General features: G+C 39.5%; 1 protein-coding gene across 2 annotated transcripts in view; it reads right to left on the reverse strand.

Moving 5' to 3' along the window:
• The window catches only part of parga (poly (ADP-ribose) glycohydrolase a), a 29235-nt gene that overhangs the window by 2105 nt on the left and 2802 nt on the right, over positions 1–24328 (reverse strand). For both annotated transcript variants that reach the window (XM_005456551.4, XM_003451997.5), the window contains exons 5-16: positions 22338–22460; positions 22135–22215; positions 21706–21780; positions 17113–17205; positions 15709–15863; positions 10296–10375; positions 10140–10200; positions 9532–9607; positions 5755–5902; positions 1812–1890; positions 1608–1716; positions 965–1070 (exon numbers count right to left, since the gene is read on the reverse strand). In XM_005456551.4, the coding sequence (XP_005456608.1) occupies positions 965–1070; positions 1608–1716; positions 1812–1890; positions 5755–5902; positions 9532–9607; positions 10140–10200; positions 10296–10375; positions 15709–15863; positions 17113–17205; positions 21706–21780; positions 22135–22215; positions 22338–22460 (1186 nt within the window). The remainder of the gene's footprint in view (positions 1–964; positions 1071–1607; positions 1717–1811; positions 1891–5754; positions 5903–9531; positions 9608–10139; positions 10201–10295; positions 10376–15708; positions 15864–17112; positions 17206–21705; positions 21781–22134; positions 22216–22337; positions 22461–24328) is intronic.

Genomic DNA, 24328 nt, shown 5'->3' on the forward strand with positions numbered 1-24328 from the left:
CAGGAGTGGCAATTTGTATTAGTAGGGTAAATAATCCAGTGTTGGTAGAATAGCCTCGTAAACAGCATTCATTCTCTGAGCTCTTGCAAATTAGGTTTCATGACTTTTAAATATTTAACAGAATGGTTATACATTTCAGATTAATGAACACACAAAACATGACATCATTTGCAAAAGCTCTGTAATCTTTACTTCAAAATACCCGCCTATCGTTATGTAAATACCACATCTCAAGTCAGCTCCTGGACTTTCATGTAAAATACAGTTATTAGCTTCCAAAAATACCAACTATGCTAACACTGGAGCTAATGGGCGGGGCCCCCCGGAAGCTAATATCATCCTCGGGGACTATGTGAAGTCCAGGGGATCTATTCATAGCATGCTGCAGAGGAAATTAGCAGCTTCAGTTTTAAATCCAACTGTGCAGAAGCACAACCTTAAAGCACTAATGTGCACTGCAAAACAGGGTAAATGCGCCATGAATTTAGGCATAAAGGAAACTCTGCACATCCAACACACAATTGGCCAAAAAACAACAGTAAGGGTCTCCCTGCTTATGAAGACTGATGTTGTGTAAGCCAACGGAGACCAGCATCAGCTGGATTTATGGTCTTCTTTCTCTGTAATCAATCGTCCATTTAATGGAAAACATAAATGTGTCAGATGATCTATAAAAGACTGAAAAGGGACAGTAGATTGACACCCTGGGAGAGCTTCTAATTGACTAGAGAGGCTTGAGAGAAAACAGCATCTTGGAAATTGTCGTACACTACATGCTACATAAATGCTGAAAGTCCTTCAGCAGGGGCTCTACTGACTGGGAGATGCCGTGATCAAGTCTGAGCTACTGATATTCACTGCAGTCTTGGGAATCCAGACTTAAAATTTTAATGTAAGAAATGCGACACAGATGCCAGCCTAGTTTATTTTGTAGATTTTGTTGCCATAAATCATCCAATTATACCTTTGAGCCGTGTGTCTCCGCCAAAAGCTCCGCAGCCCCAGTTGCCTGTGGCCACTGCAGAGAGGTGCTTCCTGTTGGCGTTATTTCGATGGAATCCGCAGTACGCCTGGAATGAAAACAAAAGAGGGAGAAGGATGTAAGAGTGGGGAAGACAAACAAACAGTACAGTCTTTTCTATTAAAATTAATTAAAATCACATTAATGTATAATGTGGGGGAAAGTGTTAACCCTCAGGCTGAACCATAAGCAAATATAAAAATAAAGCATTTACTTGACCGAGAAGAGAAACAAGTCTGTTAAAAAAGTGCATAATATGTATTTTTATTTTTCTTAGTCATGTGGAGAAAAAAACTGCAGTAAATTGAGAGTAATACTATTGAGAGTTATGTAGTATTTAGCAGTTGAGTGGTTTTACAGATCACTTAGATTTTAACTGACATTTTTTGCAGCTGTACCAGACAAAATGTCAAAGCTCATGGTAGTGAACTTTTTATCAAAAACACTACAACATCGGCCGTGTTCTGCACCATCGCACTGACACCTTTTAAAAGGTACTACAAATTAGAGCAGTACTTTATAGGTTTCTTGCCACCTTTCACAAACACGTTTGGAAAAAGAACCGCTGAACTAAATCTTCCCTCACCTTGTTGAGTTCTCTGGTCATCTTCTCGGGGAGAAACTGTTCCAGGAAGTGCCTGTATTTAAGAGCATCAATGGCCACAATCTCTGTACATCTTCTCTGCCAGTCATCCCTGAAAATGAAAGAAAGATTTTACATTTAAAACATCAGCACAAGTACCAACAAACACACAAAAATAATCCTATGAAGGGGAGGAAAAAAGATTACCTGGGTGTCTCGTCTTCGTGGCTGCCCACCCATTTGTAACTCTCAGCATAGCCAGAGTACTTACTGTATTGTTCAGCTCCTGCAGTATAAGACGAGGGATATACAATATTACTCATTGCTCAGCAGTCAGAGCACACAGCAGGTTCTAAAATCAAATTTAGCGCTTTCTATGCTCCACATGAGCATACAGAGTATCAGCTTATATTGAATTGTCATAAATAAAGCCCACTGATTTAATAAGTAATCTGCTATGAGGTTTTAAATGAAAAGCTTTGAGCTACAACTGGAGAAAATGTAAGAACAGAACAAGCAAAAATTAATTACTGACACACCCGTGTTTTTAAGAGATTAAGTCCTTTATAACACTTAAGGTTATGTCCTAAGGGTTAGAATAATACACCTGTGCTCCTTTCTGAAAAGGCTGCCCATTAAAGGCTCCATACATTATACATTAGGAATGATGTGGTTATATAACACTTTGTTGAAGAGTAGGAGTTAAACATGTGATTAACATAGAAGATTAAAGTTGTATGAGCAGAGTACGAGAAAGTGTTTCTTAAGTTAAAGGGTAGAAGCCACTAGAACAAAAACCAGAAATTATGGATAATTTTGCAAATATTTAATAAAAATATTTTAATGTACATTTTTTTCCGCATTACATATAAAACTTTTTTTGGCTTCCACTGGGGAACACATTAGAAATGGTGTTTTCTTAACCAGTAATATGCGGAGTAAGGCACTGGCTGTGCAAACAAAAGGAGCAGTTGCTTTATTTTAAGCGTACTGTGCCACTGCAGGTCCAGCCCTGCAATTAAAGTGCTTTCCACAACACCAGCGATTCCTAACGTCAAAGAACAGGCTGCCCATATCACTGTGCCCATCAAAATTCTTCCTTCTCTCTATTCACCTTGAGCCACTTCAGTCTGGCAACCGCCCATAATGGCATCCCGCTATTACTGACGTCCATCAGGAGATTGCATCGCAGACCTTGCCTTCCGGTGTAAGACGCCAGTGGGCATTCAAACTTAGACTTGAGTTTTGTTTTACAAGTACTCTGACATTTAAGTTCCAGATGCACTTGAAGACTTGTGCTAGGGCATCACTAAAGATGAAGAAATATGATCAACTTGACAAAAGAGAAAAGAGTCTAGCAAGAGAAATGGGACTTTAAGAGGAAACACAGCATTCGTGCAAGGAATACTGAAGGTTTTAATGAATCTATGGCATAACTGGCCCATTCCATTAGTGCAGCAATGACCTTAGTTGAGCTATAAATTCTTTTCTGTCCAAATGTAATAAAGTTAAGTGGAGAGGAGGAGGATGGAAGAAGGAGGGAAGCACTATGAGGGGAGGGAAAGAGGGGGACAGTGACTAACCACCTGAAGGTCACTGGGGAGAGATAGGAATTTCAAGGAAGACAACATGGCGCCACATAAAAACAGACAACGATTGGCTTGCTGACAGAGTTCGGTTTTTTTTCATTGTGTGTGTTTCTTTGGTGAAGTGGTCCAGCAGCGTGAACGTCATCCTAACTGTTTGTTTTCTCTACTTTTCAACCCCCCATAATAACAAGCATATAAAGTATGCCGAGGGACATCAGACAATGTAAATTTATTTTAATTTTTTTCAGATTTGTGTCACGTTAAAAAAAATAAACCCAGAATCAATCAATAGCAGGCATTTTTGAGCGATTTAAGTTAAGTCAAAAAGATATATTCTCATGCCAAAAAGATGAATTTATCAAACAGCATAATGTCTCAAAATGATCATTTTATCAAAATAAAAGCATCAAAACAGTAAAACAAAGTAAGTGTTTATGTTATGTTTACTTTTTTCCACACGTCTGCATATCTTAATCTGCACATACTTCTTTCTGTTGACACTGTCGAGATGTGAGGCATGGAAAAAACACAGAAAAGGTAGGATGACCATAATTGCAGGAGGGAGGCAAATGAGAGGGAAGAATAACCCAAACAGTGAGTTGGAGGTTGAAAAATAGAGCAATTCTGCTTGGGAGAAATGAAGGATAACCAAGCAGTCCCATCTGAATCAATGCAATGGATTTACCTTCGGACTGGAAGGAAGTATGAGGGCAAAAATAAATGGAGCCCAATAAACACAAAGAGCTCAATGAACAGGAGAAAATAACTCAGTGATGGACGAAACACTGGTTTGAACCAAAATGTAATACTAGAAAGGCATGGGAGATACATAGATGTGTCTACTTTCTATTGGAGAAAGAGGAAAGCCAACACAATACCAAGGAATAATTGCCAAATAATAGCCTATATACCCCATGGCATGAAGATAAATTAAATGTAGAGTATTAATAGTCTGGTTACACCATATATCAGTGTCTAGTGGGTCTATATGTTTTGTAATAGTGTTTACTTTCTACTTGAAATAATCCAGTACATGTACATTACATAAGGGGACAGCTTGCCTTGATACTCAAGTATTATTACACAATCAATAAATCTATCTATCGATCTATCTATCTAGCCATCCATTTCATGACAATGTTTCTATGTTGCGGGCTCAGTACTCTAGATTTTCCTCTCCATAACCACCTCCTCAAGCTCTGAAAGGCGGTATAGAAGGGGGACACCAGCACATTCCAAAGCCATTAACAGATGTAAGCTCTCAAGCACGTCCTGACTCCGCCACATCTTCTCCTGGTAGGCCATACCTGTAGAAGGTGCCTGTAAGCATGTTAGTCAGGTGTCTAAACCACCTCGACCATCTCCTTTGATATGTAAAGGTACTATAGCAGCTCAATACTGAGCCCCTTCTAAATGACTCCTCATCCTATCTTTAAAGGAGAGCCCTTTCAGAGGAAGCTCACTTCCCCCACTTATGTCCACAAAATTACTCTTTCAGTCACTACCTAAAGCTACTGACTTATTAGAGTAGGAATGTAGATCAACCAGTAAATTGATAGCTTTGCTGTTTCTTCACCACCACCACAGATCACACTGTACCCCACACTGCACAGCTCCTCTACTCGAGGCAGCAAGTGGACAAGTTATCTCCTTCTCAGCACTGAGTGAGCGCTCCACCCATTTCCAGCCAACAACTACTATCTCAAAATTGACTTGCCAATTATCATTCCCACCATATCACATTCAGTTGCAAACCACCCCAGTATGACCAGGAGGTCATTAGTCATTGAAGCAAAAAAAACAAAACAAAACAAAAAAACCCCACCTCATCCACGAAAAGCAAAGAGGTGATTCTGAGGCCGTCAAGCTAGAGACAAGCCGCTATTTGCCTATGCCTCAAAATTCTACCCATGAAAGTTATGAAGACAACCAGTGACAAAGGGCAGCCCTGGCAGAGCCCAAACCCCACCAGAATCAAGTCCAACTAAGTGCCAGCAATGCATAGCATGCTTTCACTTAGCTATAGCCCAAAACAAGAGGCCAGAAACATCATACTCCTGAAGCACATCCCACAGGACATCCCAGGGGACACAGTCAGTCAAACTCCCATAAATAACCTTTTCAAGTGTTTCACAACCAGGTTGAAACCACACTGTTCCTCCTGAATCAGAGGTTCTAACTAATAAATGGACTCTCCGGAGGATCATGCTCATCAGGCTCTCATTATTGTTGCCCAGGTGAGCATTGAGATCCCCCGGAGGACAACAAAGTCCCCACATGGTGACTCTTACAGTGCCCTGCTCAGTGACTCCAAGAAAGCTGTTCAGCACATAAGCACAAACAAAAGTCAGGACCCATTCCCCAGGCAGAAAGAGCGGGGAGACAATCTTCTTATCCACCTGAAAACAACCCCAACACATTAAATCACTTTTTCTTTAACTTAAAAAAAAAAAAAAAAAATTGATTGCAGTGATCAAGTTCCCAGTAAAAATGTCATACAAATCAAAGCTTCAAGGCTTAAAAATACACATTTGTGTGAGAAAAACAAAGAAACTACACACCTGTAATGATGAGGCATTCATTGTATTCAAGAGCTTCAGTAAAGAGGCGAGAGATAATGAGTTCAGGGTTGATAAGGAACCTGATTTCTTCTTGGACCAGTCCATGTCCTGTGACTCCACCACCTACAAATCTGTTGGCAAAGTCCACCTAGTGAAATTTAAAAAGAAAAAAAAGAAGAAAAAAAAAAGAAAGAAGAAGGACATTTGTTGGTGGCCTCAAACTTGAAATTAACATTTATTTAAAAAATACAGATTTCTATTTGGTCTGTTGCATGACATGACATGTACGGTATGACATACTGCCCTTTGACCTATCAGTGCAAATGAGAGAATTTGTGAAATTCTGTCACTGTCACTCCTATTATTTAAACAAATACTTCAATTAGTGTCTCATTATCTATCCTTTTGTCCACTGTGGCCATTTATATCAGATAAATCTATAAAGATCATTGCAATGATCCTTCCTGCATGGAAATAATCCAATCAGGAAATTCTAACAGAACACAACCCATGAAGTCTAAACATGTACTTCAAATCTACAGTGCATGAATGTGTGCAGATTTTGCACATGTCTGAGTTTTGCATTTTCTAGGAGGCCTCACTATTCATTATCTATTCAGTGTTTATTCAACAAAGAGAAAAAGGAACGGGGCAATGAAAGGTCATTGATTTCCCTTTGCATCTTTTATAACTTACTAAAAGTACAGGACTTGTCCACCCGAAATTTTTAAGACTGAACAATATATTTGAGTTATGTCAAAAACTGCAACCAAACCGACTCGACACCAACTCCTAGTGTCACAATCTAAAGTCACAAACCCAGAGAATCAATATACAGTCAGGTAAGGAAAACAAAAGTGCCACAGCTCTGGGTCGGCAGTAATACATCCAGCACCATCATTTTAAACACGGGGGCCCCGCAGGGATGTGTGCTGAGCCCCCTCCTCTTCACTCTGCTGACCCATGACTGCACTCCATCATACAGCTCCAACCTCTTCATCAAGTTTGCGGACGACACAACGGTGGTGGGTCTCATTAGCAACAGGGATGAGACCGACTACAGAAGTGAGGTGAGACGCCTGGCCAAGTGGTGTGTTGACAACAATCTCTCTCTGAATGTGGAGAAGACGAAGGAGATTGTTGTGGACTTCAGGAGAATGCACACCCAACATGCTCCTCTGACCATTGACGGAGCGTCTGTGGAGAGAGTGAGCAGCACTAAGTTCTTGGGTGTGCACATCACAGAGGATCTCTCCTGGACGTACAACACCACAGCACTGGCCAAGAAATCACAGCAGCGTCTCTTCTTTCTCCGCAAACTAAGAAGAGCAGGAGCACCAGCCCCCATCATGTACACTTTCTACAGAGGCACCATAGAGAGCATCCTGTCGAGCTGCATCACTGTGTGGTTTGGAGCCTGCAATGCGTCCTGTCACAGAACCCTCCAACGCATAGTGAGAGCTGCAGAGAGGATCATTGGTGTCTCCCTCCCCTCCCTCCAGGACATTTACAGCACCCGTCTCACTAAAAAAGCCCTTTGCATAGCGGCTGATCCCACGCACCCAATGCAAAGCTTCTTCAAGCTGCTGCCGTCAGGGAGGCGACTGAGGAGTCTCCAAGCCAGGACCAGCAGACTGAAGGACAGCTTCATCCATCAGGCTGTCAGGAAGCTTAACTCCCTCCCGATTCTGCCCCCTCTCCCCTCTCTCCTCCACGGTCTCACTGAACTCTGTCACACACACACACACACACACACACACACACACTCTCTGACTCACTCACTGGCCTGCACCAGTTATTAGCCACCTGTGGAGCATTGGACTGCCATTACCTCATAAGACTTTGTTCTGTTACACTACCTCCTACCGTACATTACCAAATCTCCATTTGCACTATTTGCCTATTTGCACTACCCTGCCTGGTCTACACTGAATGTCATCTACCGTTACCGTTACCTGAATATTGTATATTGTATATTGTATATTGTATATTGTATAGCTTGTACTGTATTTATTCAAATTTTACTTTTTAATTATTTTACTTGCATTTTTAATCTCTCTCTTATATTTAAATGTTCATTGCTACTTCTTCTAGGGTTTGAGAGTAACGGAATTTCTATTCTCTGTATGTCCTGTACATATGGCAGAATTGACAAATAAAGTTGACTTTGACTTTGACTTTGACTTTGATTCTACAGGCCTCAGCTACCATGTTAAAAATTTCAGTTCATGACAATACAATTAGAAAAAGACAATAGTATGGAAGGGTTGCCAAGGGAAATCATCTTCTCTCTCTCTAAAAAGAACATGGAAGCACAGCGTAGGTTTGCCAAATTGGATCTGAACAAACACCAAGACTTCTTGAACAATGTCTTCTGGAGATGTTTGATGAAACCAACACAGCTTCTCAGTACAAACACCTCAAACCATGTCAAGTACGGTGGTGGAGTGGTGATGAGTCGGGCTTGTTTTGTAGTCACATGACCTAAATATGTTTTTCAGCCTTAAAAAACTTCAACCAGTGTGTGAATGTGTGTGTGAATGGGTGGATGACTGGATGTGTAAAGCGCTTTGGGGTCCTTAGGGACTAGTAAAGCGCTATACAAAATACAGGCCATTTACCATTTAACCCAATCCAACTAAAAAAAATACACATAAATAATGATATAAATGATATAAAATGACCGAAATAACAGTCTGGACTGATATTAATGACATTTTCCACATTTCAGAATTCTCTCTGTTACCCACAAAGTTCAAGATCTACACTGAATATAGTCCAAGAAATTACGTTTTAAAAAAAACAGCCCAGGGATTTGTTGAAATAAGATAAATCCATTCCAATAACCAATATGTTTTTGCTCATCTCTAGGACTTCTGTTTCTTTGGGGGAAGTATTTTCAGTGTGGTGCTTGAGCTTCATGCCATGAAAGACCAGATCTTGTTTTTGTGGCACGCATAAGAGAACATCCCATTCAAATCACAATGCGGATATTTAAACAGCTTGTCAGGGGTGAAGGTTCTGCTCAGTGGCCCACAGCTACGTCAATCTGTGTGACAGTGGGTTTGTGTATGTTTTCTAACCAGCCACTCAACTCCTCACCTTCACTGGTTTACCCCTAACCTCACCCCCCCACCCTTCAATCTCACCTCCTGACAGGATGACAGCTCGCTCTGCCCTATCGAAACTCAACACACAACCAATGTCCAGCCTGCTGAGGTAGCCATCAATCCGCCTACAGGACTCCAAGCTCACTGGGTCACCCCAGTGAGATGGCTCCCCGACGTCATCTTTGTCTCTGTGTGCCTCCCTCTCCCTCATCCCCCACCCCAGGGTCCTCTCCTCCACCCTTGCCACTCGGAGCTACTCATGTGTATACATCAGCTGTCAACTAGAGTAAAATAAATGCGCCAGCTACACAGAAACAACAAGGGGGGTGAGGAGATGGGGTGACTCACTGCAGACAGAGATTCAATAACTTGCATTGATATGCACAAAAATCATACAACTGGTTTAAAGCTGAAGGTTATGGTTTTACTTTTTAAAGCAAGAAAAATGGACTGATCGACAGAATCATGCTCATTACGTGTAACGACAGTAAAAACTGCAGAATACTATTTGTATTGAAAATTGAAAATTTCAGCTCACATTAAAAAAGAAAGATGCTGTTAAGAAATGCTTTTGATATTTTTAACAAGACATGGATGACATGGAAGTATTTAATTACTGAAGTCAGAGGTAAAACTGTGTGCTTAGTGTGTGGTAAAACATTCCTACCTGAAGCATTCCATATCCATGTTCCTCAATTGTCCCTTCACAAGTGATATGCAGGCGTGTCAGCTGAGTCTGAGAACTGGACCAAAAAAAAAGGGGAGAAAAAAAAAAAACAACGATTACAAACATTTCAACATTCATGTGCTTGTTTAAGAAATAGTCATCCAGTTAACATGTTTAAGTGGAATACACTACACTGATGTATAAAATTAATATAAACTACCAGCTTAACCTGAAGACTTCTCATCCATATTGGGGCCCTTTACTCTTTCCTACTACTACTTTCATTGTAGGAATTTAGATAATGGCAATTAGCTGTGCACATGAGCACCAAAGAAGCTATGAGGAGTTGATGGTCACTATCCCACTCAGACAACATCAACACACTTCAGAGTTATTCAGGGAAGATTTAGTGAAACTTTGATAGAATTTCTTGGTTTTACTTCCTGTTAAAATAACAATTACTCCCCTACAACAATTACATGCCTTCATAGAATGCAGAATATGTTATTTGTTATGGACAGAGTATGCTATGAATCGCAATATAATTTATTTTAAATGCAGTTCATTAGTTCATTATGTTCATAAGGAACCAGAGAAGTAATTATTACCTTTCCCAGTCTGGTGGATTGTTTAGTGTTTGTCTTGTAAATGTAACAAGACCCTTGGGCGCTTAAAAATAAAACAGACAAAAGGTTATTTAACTGAAAGACACAGAAAAGCGCAACAACTTCTACAACATTATGTTAGTTATTTTCATTCCTTACTATTCTGTGTAACTCTCCTGAAGTAACACAGCAGAGTTTTCAATTTCTCAATTTTTCTTGGTGAAGAACCTTCAAACAACCTGAAACCAAAAGAAAATTTATGTCTGAGTTAAAAACCACTTAATTTAAAACACTACATGAAAAGGTTTATACAACTTCTGAAAAAAGGAGGAGTAAAATGTACAGTATCTCCCCTTTAAAGTTGTGTCTGTATGCTGTTCAGGCAAATAAACAGTCAAACAAATTGAATGGTGGCACTTGGCATTGTGCTATCTATCCAACTATCCAGTAGACCAACGGGAGTGGACCTAGGATGCATGTAGAAGTGCAAGTCATCAGAGCAACACTTCCAAAGCAATGCTGAAAGCACGACTTTCCCAGAATATCTACGATGGAATATGGAGCCAAATTTAATTCAGGTCTAATTTTAGATTTTTATGGGGCAAGTTCCAGAACTTTATAATAGCACCTGTTTTTTTGACATTAAATAATGTGTTACATTTTAGAAGATGAGAGGCATTAATGTTTAACTCATTTATTATCTAAAGCTCACTGCACAACAGGAACATGAGTGAAGTCACGCTTTCAAACTGGCATGATGTCTCTCCCATCTACCCTCATCCTTCATACAACGGCACTGCCTGAGGCAGGCCTGAGGTTTCAGTTTTTCAGTTACTATTAAACTAGGGTGGAGGGATGGAGAGAGCATTGGATGGAAAGCTTAAATCACCCCCATTCTAGTACACTCCCTCCATTAAAAGCGACCTAAGCTGATGACTAACCATAGTTCAGGATCCATCTCTCCCTCCCACCACTTTCTGCTCAGACCGGTAAAGAAATAAAAACAGAGGGAACAAATTAAATGAAAAGGTCATTTGCTAAAAGCCTTACTCTGAGTAAGAAAAAAAGCAATTTATTTAAGATAATTTTTCCATGTCAATTTTGGTTTTCTCTACACTATTCCTTACACAGCACCTTACTCATCCTCTGTGAACCCCTTCACCCCATCAATTCCTTTAGTCAGTGTTAATTTGGCATAATGTATCCTAGAGGACAACATGACTATGAGAAAGTGTAAGTGAAACACAAGTAAATTACAGTGGGATTTACAGTATAGCCACAAATTATACCGCACTGAAGAAAGAAGGACTACTAATTATGAAGGATTTTGTTACAAAATATACTGAAGCAATTTTCATTTAAGGACAGTAATTAGTTGGTTCTTGTCCTCTATAACTGTACCTACTGCATAAAGTGCATATGGAGGCAATATTTCTGACAGTTTTGCCATTACCTGTTCAGCTATTTTCTTGCAAATAAGGTAGACCATCTCACAATGACTTAAAAACAAAAATGGGTATTTATTTCTTACTAATGAGCCTTCATTGTTGACCAAACTGTTATTGGAATTCCCCATGTCATTTTCTTCTCAAACCTAGGAAAAGACAAGCCATAAAGAGACAAGTCTTCTGCTTTCTATCCTCTCCCTTGAATCTATCCATCACTTAACAGAGGACAAATCTCGACAGTTCTGCCAAAACAGCAATCAGCAGATTGCTTGCTGCTGTTTGCCCAAGACAGAGCGTTAGTGTAACCGATAAGCAAAGTGACGGACACTCCCTCAATTACTGCAAGAAGGGGAGGGCCCGTAACGATCCAGGACCCATTTTAGACTGCAGTGGTTGTCTCGTCTCATCTCCTCAGAAACACGAAGACTTTTTCCCCCCACTCTTGGTGTTTCCTGTATTTTGCTCTAGGCAGAAATACTGACAGTGAAGGCAGACCCAAGTGGTTCTGAAACAGCCAACGCTGCAACTGAAATCAATACTTACATCATTACAGACACAGATATCGTGCCCTCAAACAGATGACACACAGATGACACTGAAAGTGCAATTATGGTTTAGATAAAATAAGGCAGCTGAAGGTTATATGGACCAAATCAAAGATAATTAGTAGGATGACAGGATTTGTAAAATAATTCCATTGAACCTTAAAGACAGAGCAGATGCATATTACTCTGAACTAGAGGAGGGAGTTCCTTGCAGTATAATACTATAACAACTAGAAACATTTAGGAATTCAGGCAGATAGCAGGAGACTATGTAAAGCTACAGAGTGGGATCGCCAAGTGCTGGGGCGCAAAGTGGTTCCTAACACTCTGCTGACTCAGTAACTACAGAGTTGCAAACCTCTGCTGGCATTGACATTAGCAGTTTTTTTAATGACATAGGTTTCCACTGTCAAGCAGCTCCTGTAGATGTGATGTGGCGACCAGTACTTTGTCTATATAGTCTAAGATGCATAAATCAAGTTATATTGATATGAATGAGATGTTATTGCTGTGAATTAAAATCATATTGTGCTTTTATAAGATGATAAGGGGCATAAATATATAGACAGTATAAAAGGTGAATTCAGCCCATGGTTGCTGAAGTCCTGTTTTGAAGATCTCTGGCTCTCTTCCACATTTTCTCTTCATTCACCCTCAACCGGTCGAACCACATGGCTGTTTTTTTCTCCACTGTCGCCAAGTGCTTGCTCATAGGGGATGGTCTGATTGTTTGCAGTTTTCCCTGTATTATTGTAGGGGTTTACCTGGCAATATAAAGCACCTTCAGGTGACTGTTGTTGTAGTTTAGCCTTATATAAATAAAACCAAATGGAATTCGACTGAAAGATGAAATTGAGTGTTTCTGCTATTGCCTTGGGTCCGACTGTGAAACCACACACTCACTTGATAATGACTTGTGATCAACAGTTTACTAGCCAGTAAACATGTGGTTTCATAGCACAGATAAGCCTCCACTTTTGAAATATAATACAATGAAGATTTACAAATTCAAATCAATTTTTATTCAATATGATTAAAAAATGAGTGACTGGGGCCATAAACTCAGATCAAAAGTGTTTACAAAGGTCAGATCAGAAAGCCGCTCTTCCACAGACTTCTACAGGACCAGAAGTATTTTTTTCAACTACAGCTATTGCCATCTGGTGGCTTTCAGATAGAATGAAGGCTTTTAGGCACTTCTGCATTGGCCACATGTTTCACACAGTCTACACATAAATGTTGCCAACGGGTCATCTTAGCCTGTTAGTAGGTGGTTGCTAGGCAATGTCATGGCATCATAGTATCAGATACAGATAAGAACCATCAGAGGTCAAATATGTACCCGTGTGCCCATTTTGATTGCTCAAAATGTTATTTGTGGGCAGATTTTGTGTGTTATGCTAAGATGATTCTGTTTTAATAATATCCATTTTCCACCTTTGAATTTCTTTTTCTCCACAGCAAGTTAATTTATTTTCCAATTTATTTTGACAAACACCACCATGACGAGTCATGAAGTAGTCACTCTGGTGAGTCAAACTGGCGCGGGAATCCATTAAGCGCCTAAAATGAATACAAATGTTGATATTTGGCAGCAGTGTATATCAATAAAGCAAGAGGCAGCCTATACAATAAACTGAGAAATGTATTTTGTTCCATCTGAAAATGACCAGCAATTAGAGCCCATGTAGATAGCAAGGAATGTCAAAATTCATAGCACTAAATGTTCATGTTCTGCAAAGAATATGGGAACTCATTATAAGGTATTACCGAACCTACGCCTTCAGTGTGTCAGGCAACAACCCAAAGGTATTGCAAATGTCACTAATGAGGAGAAGGGGCCTCATGGAAATAGGGGAAAATTGAGTTGAGGTATTGTCTGGACAGTGTTCAGGATATACAGAGGCACTTACTGTCCAAACATGAAGTTGCAAAGCATGTAACAACATCTAATTATAACTCTGTTACCAGCCCATCTCACCTATAAACAATATGTCAACTTTCTAGCCACAACTGGGGGAAAAACACTTGGAAAAAATCCCTATCCAATTCAATTAGCTACCTGTTCATAGTCATCGTGTCATAACTTTTCACACTCAGACAAGTTTTGTTTTCTGTAATAATTTCTTTTGTTCTGTTATACACAAAACTTTGTTTTGTGTCAAAATGCATTCCAATATATGTCTGAAGCTCCACATGTTATCCAAATTAAGATACCATCATCCACAGTTCTAGTCCCGTTTCACGTAAATTCTTCTTTTTTGTTACCAATACTCAACAAAACAAAACACTGACCAGGAAAACACAACGGTAAAAATAATTTTCCATCCAGATAAACTTCTAAATACACTTACAGGAAAAAAAACAACAGCCACTATAAACAGAAGAACTGACTTAGATAAATGTAACCACATCTGTAAGAAGAGAAACCAGATCAGTGACGTAGTGGCTCATCCAGGTCACCATCCATCACAATTCACAGGTTACTGCTCATAAAACGAGAAACAAAATTTGGTTGAAAGCCTATTAGGCGATCATTGAGTGCAATAGGAAGGAATAGAGATTCTTGTGAATTATGGATGAGGGATGCTTCACTGTGACATAAGCTCATCGGTCATTCAGCCGAATTAGTTTAAAAAGAAAAAGGTTTTATTCTTTTAAGGTGGAAAATTATGTTCTCTCCTTTTAGGTAGATCTTAAAAAGAAAGTAAGTAACAAAGATATTTTCTAGACTGGCAGTTTACTTTAACCTGCTATATCTTTACCATGTCAACTGCCAGCTATACTTCACACCTGTTATGCAACAGCAGAAGAGCTATCATTGTTACAAGTTTTAGCTATATACTTGCATCACTTACTTTTTTTTTTTTTTTTTTACAAATAAAGTGACACTTCAAGTTATGAGAAGCCAGTGACACTCAGACAAGCAGACAAGTGTTCGCTTTAAAACAGTCTATTATAACAATTTGTTTCCATTAGCTAACCCAGGCTTTCTTAACACACCACTGGTTCTGAGTAGGTAGTAAGAAAGAACTCCAATTTAACACTCCTACTGGGATCTCCCTCCCACACATGGGGTATAACATAGAGAAAGATCCTCAGCCCACAGCCCCATCCTCAAATCTATAACATGATGTTTGCAGTTACACCACAAACTGCAATTTAACAACTTAAAAAAAATGACAAACTGTGGCTTCATTCAAACAGAAAACAAGAAATAATTCATCTATTAAGGGTTTTCAAGGCAGTAGTGCCCCCTGATGGATATTAGTTTATTTTGAATGGTAGGATCATTAAAAACAGAGTCACTCAAAACAATCATACTGAGGCAGATAGCTGAAATTTATAAGAAAAAAACTCTGTTACTGATATGTATTACAGATACTGAGGGATGGATTTGATCCTCAGTTATAGGGTAGAACAGCAAGAGGCTCCAATTACCTTGGATGTCCTCTGTCCTGCTCTAAATAAAGGTTTACAAAGCAACATTGTGGGCACTGAAGGGGAAAACTTTTTTTATGAACAAAATACTAATAACAGCAGGCTGCTGGTGATTTATTTTGTTTTGTGTGCTTTCACCTGTAGAAGTTGATCTCAGGATAATTGCCATACTCGGATTTGCGGGAGTTGCGTCGAGGGAATGTGCAGAAGAAGGCGTTGGCCAAAAGACAGGCTATTTGTCCCTGAGAAAGGGTCAGAGACTGATTCATCCTTGACTTAAGTAAAGGAATTGGCTGTAAATAGAGAAAAAAAACAGAAAAATCAAAAAATCCAATGAGTGATTTGATGCTACAACGCCAATGCTACAGTGACAAAGCAAAAAGTGAGATAAGGGATTACAGTAATAAAGAGTGATGCAGAAAAAACAGACAAAGTAATATGGGTTTAGTGGTGTAGGCTGAAGAGCTAATGAGGGTAGATAATTAGTTTAGCAATCTAGCAAACAGAGGAGACACAGAGAGTTCCATTAGGTAAATGGGTGGTAGTAATTAAGGTCCCAGTTCTCTTGCTCTCCCCCAGGTTTGTTCAGTCAGGCACACAGGGCCCATCCATCTTTACTGATTAAGGCTAAAGAGCCTCCCAAGGCTGCCCAGTTAGCAGATCAATACCAGCTCTAATAACGCACATATAAATATTAGGCTTGACGCTTAATACTGCCAAACAAAGCTGAGAGAGTCAGAAAGCTTCATTATTCAATATCTGCAAATAATGCCCTTTTAAAATGGAATCTGTAACAGAAACTCCCTCCTCTAGTTAAAGTGGATAATACTTAAACTTCTGCCCCTGGCTCTCAACATAAACAGGAACTAGAGGGATTCCCCTATCCTGCAGTGCAAAGTGGGAGCTGAATTCTCTTTATTAAATTATACTGAAGACTGAAATGGATAACGTGATTACAAAAATACCAATCCTGTAATTCTCATATAGCTAAAATTGATGACAGAAGAGGGAAACAAGGATAAATGGACATGACATTTAAAAAGACTCTGACATGGATCTCCGTGTAATGTGAACTGCAAAAAGGCCTTCTGGGGTTCAAAGCGTCTGATTTCAAACCCGCACTACCAATGTGTCTTGCTCGGAACAGGAATACTTGTGGAAATCTAAAGCGATAGACTGCATTTTAAAATTCAGAAGTCCCAACTTAGTGCACCAAATTCACAAAAAGTAAGTGGAGTTTCGTAAGTGCACAAGCATAGCACATGAAATGGATGGCAGAACATGGACCTCTCCTCTCCCAGTCCTCTTTTCTAATGAAGCAGTTCCTGATATGGACCAAAGAGTTGGATTTATTAGCTGCAAGTTGTAACTCATAAGTTGATGCACCATCTAACCCTTCCTGCTAACTTACCACACTTATATTCGTCTTCCTGCATACCTTAAACACTGCTACTTTCACTAGTAATGCCTCACCTTTACACATTTCCAAAGCCCTTAAAAATAGATAATTTGGTATAAATACAGACAACAATCAATACCTACCATTGTGCACAGCCGAGGAGCTGTAAGTGCAAGATTAACCATAGCAGGTAGTATGGTATCAAACAGTTGCTGTACCTCACAATGCTCAAGACACTGAAAAGACAAAAAAAAAAAAATACATGTAAGCTTAAGTATTGTTAAATGAGATATGTGTCGAGCTGACTGCCTACTTAGGCAGTCAGTTACTCGGAGCCAGCAGTCAGAGTGACTGATTATATGTAAGTTGACATATTGTTTTGTCACACCACAGATTTCTCTTACCAAATGGAGAGAAAAAAAAAACAAAACGTAACTTTTTTGTTATTCATTTAAGAATCAAACCAGTGCTTGTTTTTCTGCTTTACATTTTATGCTCATTGACTCAGAGCGTGATTTTGACTTGTTTTTGTCTAATAAAAAACAAAATCATTCTTATTTATGTATAAGTACAAGCCAAGAACCTACGTCTTCATTTCTTGCACTTTGAAAACTTTCAACAAATATACTGGAACAAATCATTCAATGTAATAAATATGAGTTTTAACATCAATCCATCTATTTTCTTGCACTTATCTAGTTTATCACAACTGCCAAAGTGTGAGAGACAGGATACATCGTAGCCTGGTCGCCAGTCTATCACAGAGCTAACAAGGATGACCCTGATGAAGGCCACAAGCCGAAACGCGTTGGTCAATTATTAAAGCTGTTCTTCGTTTCTCAAGTGTTGCTGGAGTTCCTGCTTTTTTAATTCTTTCATCTTCTCCATGCACCTTGGAAGCAGGTGAAGTTGTGCCAGGATTTTTTGCTGTGATTTACAGAGCTAACAAGGACAGACAACCATTCACACGCACATTCATGCATAGGGCCAATTAAGGCTCAAATTAACCTAAACCCAAGTATTTTACACATGTTGATGTGTGTTGAATTTTATAAATAAAATAAAAGAAATTTTCCACGCATTGCTTTCCTCATTGAATATTAACAAAACAAATGATGGATGGGTTTCATGCAATTAAAAAAGAGCCATAAATTATCCCTTGTTTTGTGCATTTGTTGTTAATTTTCCTTCAATTTTAAACGTGCCATTTTTTAAGGTTTAGTATTGTTTTCTTAAGCCAAGGACACAGGATGGAACTGAAAATCTGAGGATGAGCCAACTGTTTGATTAACTTTACATGGTCTAAAAACAGCTTTACAGCGAGTCAGAGGTCATAAAACTACACCAGTAAGCAATATCTACGCAATTTTTTCCTCATATCCAACAATAAAAACTCTAGTTTCAGTTTATTGTTGTTATAGGATGAACTCCCACTACTCAGATATCAATAATCCCAACACTTCAACAGTGCAAAAAACAAAAAAAGAAACAGAAATGCTGCAGAGGTGTTCACTACACAGAACCCTTTTTCCAAAGAAACTACCATCAATCTAGGAATGAGCTCGCCACAGCTGAGGCATCCATACTTCAGCCTGAAGCTTACCTCAGCATCCATCTGCAATTCCCTCTAAAATAAACACCCAGTTATTCCATCATACGCCCCAGATTTACAACGCAATCATTTATGAGTGTATTGGCTTCGAATGTCACTGTCATCAATCACATGCCTTATTCTATCAAGGTAAGCAGGGGAGCTTGTGCTGATTAAATGGACCTTCTGGGAGCAAATGCAAATGACCAATTGTGGAGAGAGTGGCAGGGTGGCTTGATTTTCCACAGGAAGTCTTTGGTGGTTGATTTGGCCAGGGGCATTTATATGGCTGCAGAGCAGGTCTGACTAAATGCTGTCAGGAGTAATGAGCTGGCAGACATCATAAAGCGCTCCTGTGGGACTAATAGATGGTAGCTGGTGATGCGGCAGGATGAGGGCAGAAAGACAACCCACCCCCCTTTCCACAGCTAGAGCAGCTCACCACAAGGTTAGGGTGGACACACAAACTATACATTTCACATCCATAAATATGACACACCAAGTTTCATCAGGGCAGTCTGGATTTAGTGATTCATAGCATAGTGATTGATTAGACATTGATCTTCCATACATTCTAGTCTTTATAAGTCATTTTAATTTTCTGGCAGCTCAACCTTCACAACTCCTGATTTGACTATTTAATTTAGAGGTCTTCTAAGGGTGTTTTCCCCAATACATTTAGTGTCAAACCCTGACATTTCAAGGCATTTTTAACAGTGAGAGAGACAGAAGCAAACAAGCAAGCAACAGGGCACAAAAATGAGAGGAACAGCCTTGTTGTCTTGCTGCTATATATATGTTTGTGTACTGAAACATCAGCTGCACTGTACTCCTGGACTGGTTTTGTGCTTAGCCCTCAGACATTCATCAGAAAATGACACAGTGACAGTTTCATTCGGCAGAGGAGAAACACTAAGACAATTTACAGACAAGCCCTAATTTGGAAACCTCTTCTTTTTTACCTTATGGGTATTACATGCCGAGCGGACTGTCAGTCACAGGCCCAGGGGCAACGTATCCCGTCACTATTTTACCCCAGTGATACAAGATGTTGCACCACATTTAATTAGGTTGTATTGGCTTAGAAGTTCAATGGTTAGCATTCATAATGACCACAAAGAATAAATATGACACTGAAAACTGTTATATCAATCAGCTGGTTTGGCCACTGTTATACAGGGTGGGCCATTTATATGGACACACCGTAATAAAATGGGAATGGTTGGTGATATTAAAGTCCTGTTTGTGGCACATTAGTATATGTGAGGGGGAAAACTCCTCAAGATGGGTGGTGACCATGGTGGCCATTTAGAAGTCGGCCATCTTGGATACAACTTTTGTTTTTTCAATAGGAAGAGGGCCATGTGACACATCAAACTTATTGGTAATGTCACAAGAAAAACAATGGTGTGCTTCTATTCAAGAATATTCAGTGGGTGGATTCATCACTTGGCCAACTGTTGCTTATGTCAGCGGTCCCCAACAACCAGGCCACAGACCGGAGTCATTTGGTATTGGGCTGGTACCGGTCCATGAGTCGTTTGGTGTGAAATTTATGGCTTTCAGGGTTTTTATTGTTATTTTTTAAACGTTTTTATCGTTAACTCTGTTTCCCTGGGTCTTTTCCTGTATGTTATGAATAAAAATTTCCCTTTTTTTGGATACCAATACTGGTTTTATTTTGTTGTATTTATCCGCGACACCTTAAAGGCCGGTCTGTGAAAATATTGTCGGACATAAACCGGTCCGTGGCACAAAAAGGGTTGGGGACCTCTGGCTTATGTAATCAAATTCTGGTTTCTACTGTGTCATTTAAACACTGGTTTGTCCTTCTCCAGTGAGCGCCGCTTGCCTTTATAAAATGTCTTTGGAACATAAAAATGACAAAAGTGGGGGAATTGCTGTGGTCACGACAGCGAGCAGGCAGTTGGAGTCGCTGATGAAATTGCTTCCGGGAAGAGCAACTTACTGCCTGGCCTTACTTAGCATCCTTACAGACTTAATGGGGCCTTTTAATTAAATTGGATTAAGCTATAAAAAGGCTTAGACAGCTATTGATCTGCCAAGCTTTCTGGCTTACTAAGAAATTATTTCACAGAGAAGGAAAAAAAAAAACAATTCTGAATGGGCTAAATTTAGCTGAGTAATCCACGATGAGAGGGAACAAGCATTAGGTTTAAATAACAATTTGGCTGGACTGTGCTGGATATCTCAAGCACTCACTTAATTCTGAACATTGCATTGTTATAACAATTTTGTTCCTAATTGATATACCCAGGAAGAATTTAAGAATAAAACAAATGCTTCTCTAAATGTAGCTATAAAATTAGTCTTCAAATTGAATTTGCTTTGCCATCTATCTTTAGGCTCTTTTGGGTGGTGGTGTAGTTAAAATATAAAGTTTCAGCCTGTGCAGTAGACATAATAAGTAATAAAAATCATACTTTATCTACAATCTCTAAGGAGAGAAACTCTGTAAAAGGGCTGACACTTTAAAAAGTTATCTTGTAAAATTGAATGACAAGAAATCATTGTCCCATGTCTAAAAATGTTATCCTCATAACATGTGTGCAATTATAGCCCCTAACTGTCTGAAAAGAGGATAAGAAGTGTTTAAAAAGATAAAGAGGAAGGCAATAAAAAAGAAGACATTCCCCTGGTTCACCTGAAACAGCTGGTGCTGCTATGCTCTGTGCTCATCTGTCCTAAACGTGCTCCCGGGAGACTCCCAGGTACCGTGAGGGGATGACACACACTAATGGGCTTACAGTCAAACAAAGACAAGCAGATTCCCTTTGTGATAACAACTTTAGTTTACTATCAGCTTTGGATTCATTCTTTATTAGACTAACATTTAACCAGATAATCATGGTGACTTAAATTTTGCTGGGACTTGCAAGTCTACAAGGTTCAATCAGATTCAAATAAATGGCTTCATTTCTTTATGAGTTTGTTTTCATGGTAAAGATCTCATAAAAGGGTTCTTAGGTCTGCCACATTCAGCAAACATGTCTGTAAAGGACAAGTTGTTGGAATTATAACATTTTCAGTAGTCCATTAGGAAGTTGTGCTAATATTATGCCTTTCCTTTTGTACAAGACAAGCCCATAAACATCAGGTAACAGTCGGATACTGAACATCGTACCTCTGTACAAAGAAGGTTCAGGGCAGTGAAGTCCCATTTCTTTGCATGGGCTGTGTTATACCTCAGGATTGCATCCTGAAGAGAAGAATGAGAAGTTAGAAGTGAAACTGAAAATGTAGCATTTGCGCACAAAAGTACAAATCTAGTTTTATACATGGTGTAAAATACAACTGTTGCAAACTCTGCCACCATGTGGTTGCTTATGGAATATGATTTGTATCAACAATATAACTGGAAACAAATGTGCCCAGAAATTCTTCAATATTTTGTAAAACACTTAAAAGCCTACTGTGGTCATTTGTTTGGCAACACAAATTTTTTCCGCTTTTTGAAACAGTCTACTGGAGTGTAAGCGTTTACCGAATCAGGGATTCAACTGCTTGGTTTCCATATTTTAGGTTTGACTAACCAGTCTCTCTGATCTCTTACCCTCACATCCAGACAACTTTTGAACCCCCTCTGCAAAGCAGTGCGGATTAGGTCCCATCGACTTTGGACGCCATTTCCATCCTACACAACATCAAAAAAATTAATAAATACAAACTTTTCTTACGTCAGTGTTCTTGCAGTAACTAACTTTATTGTACTGAAATGGCATGTCTGGATGGAGGGATGCTATACAACTATTATACCTCGGTCTCCATAGGAAACAGATTCTTCTCAGAGCAGGGCATCTTCACTGACGAATCATCCCATGCATCCTTGAACTTGGTAGGGTATGGGACAGGGACTTCTCCCTCCCTGAGGAGATCTGTCTGTAACAGGGAAATAAGGGAAGCAAGGGGAAAACATGTTCTTTACAGGTTACTGTTGTTTTTAGAGAAATTATGATGAAATTAACTGTTTAACTAAATTAAAAGAATGGCTTTTGGTTTACCTTTAAAAGCCCCTGAACGTTAGAGCACAGCTTGGTAGATAGTATAAAAAATTAAAGAATAAACTAAAATTTCTATATAGGCTTATCTTATATAAGGCATTTTTATTGCCTCACACTAAAGGTAAACGCATAGAAAATAAAAATACAAGCATTACATATTTTCAAGTCATACATTTCTTTGATGCGTAATGAACTAAAAGACAACCAGTTTTCAGTGTACACATTAGATCTAATTAAAACATTAATTACAAATAGATTTTCATTCTTGGAATTTAGTGATTGGCAGCATCTAGTTTGTGTGGCAGTGTTTGGTGATGATAAGAGCAAGTTGTAGCAGTAAAGCAGCACTGACTATGTCCCTGTGGGACGAGCAGTGGAGGATAGTCTGATAGGACTGCTACTGACAAGAGCCCCTCAGGGGATCATGGAGGACGGCTTCACTCGGCCCAGCACTGTCTCTCTCATTCTCATTCACCCTGTCTGCATCTCAAGAGCCATTCTTTACGTCATCTTTGCCAATCTTCCCAGTCTTATTTTCTCTTGTATAAACACATTTCATCAAGCAAGTGATAATACACATTCACCAGACACTTTATTAGGTACACCTTGCTAGTACTGAGTTGGACCTCCTTTTGCCTTCCGAATTGCTTTAATTACTGTAGCATTGATTCAACAAGGTGCTGGAAATATTTTGGTCCATGTTGATATAGCATCACACAGTTGCTGCAGATTTGTTGGCTGTACAGCCATGATCCAAATCTCCTGTTCCACCACATCCCAAAGGTGCTCTGTCGAACTGAGATCTGTGACTGTGGAGGTCATTTGAGTACAATGAACTCATTGTGATGTTCAAGAAATCAGTTTGAGATTATCTGAGCTTTATGACATGATGCATTATCCTGCTGGAAACAGAAAGATGATAACCTGTGCACTGTGATCATTCAGAGATGAAAAGATAAACTTAGTCAGCAACAATACTCGGGTAGGCTGTCATGTTGAAACAATCCTCAGTTGGTACCAAAGTGTGCCTAGAAAATATCCCATAGACTATTATAACCACCACCAGCCTGGACAGTTAATACAAGGAAGGATGGAGCCAGGTTTTCATGTAGTTTAATTCAACTTCTGAATCTGCCATCCGAATGTCACAGTACAAATCAACACACGTCGGACCAGGCAACGTCTTTCCAATCTTCTATTGGATCATTTTAGTGAGCCCATGTTAACTGTAGCCTCAGTTTCTTGTTCTTAGCTGACAGGAGTTGCACTTAGTGTGGTCTGTTACTGCCGTAGCCCGTCTGCTTCATGGTTAGACATGTTGTGCATTCAGAGATGCTCTTCTGCATACCTTGCCTGTAACAACCGGTTATTTGAGTTACTGTTGGCTTCCTATGAGACTGAAGAACTCTGGGCATTTATCTCTGACATGCCATTAGTAGCCAGAGAACTGCCACTCACTGAATATTTTCGCTTTTTCACATTATTCTCTGTAAACCCCAGAGATGGCTGTGTAGGAAAATCCCAGTAGATGAGCATAAGTATTAAAAGACTGAAAGAGTGAGACAGTAACAAAGGAAGACATTCCCCTGGTTCACCTGAAACAGCTGGTGCTGCTATGCTCTGTGCTCATCTGTCCTAAACGTGCTCTCGAGAGACTCCCAGGTATCGGTGAGGGGATGACACACACTAATGGGCTTACAGCCAAACAAAGAAATGCAGATTCCTTTTGCAATAACAACCTTAGTT

The sequence above is a fragment of the Oreochromis niloticus genome, linkage group LG13 (genome assembly GCF_001858045.2).
Source record: "Oreochromis niloticus isolate F11D_XX linkage group LG13, O_niloticus_UMD_NMBU, whole genome shotgun sequence".
Taxonomy (NCBI): Eukaryota; Metazoa; Chordata; class Actinopteri; order Cichliformes; family Cichlidae; genus Oreochromis; species Oreochromis niloticus.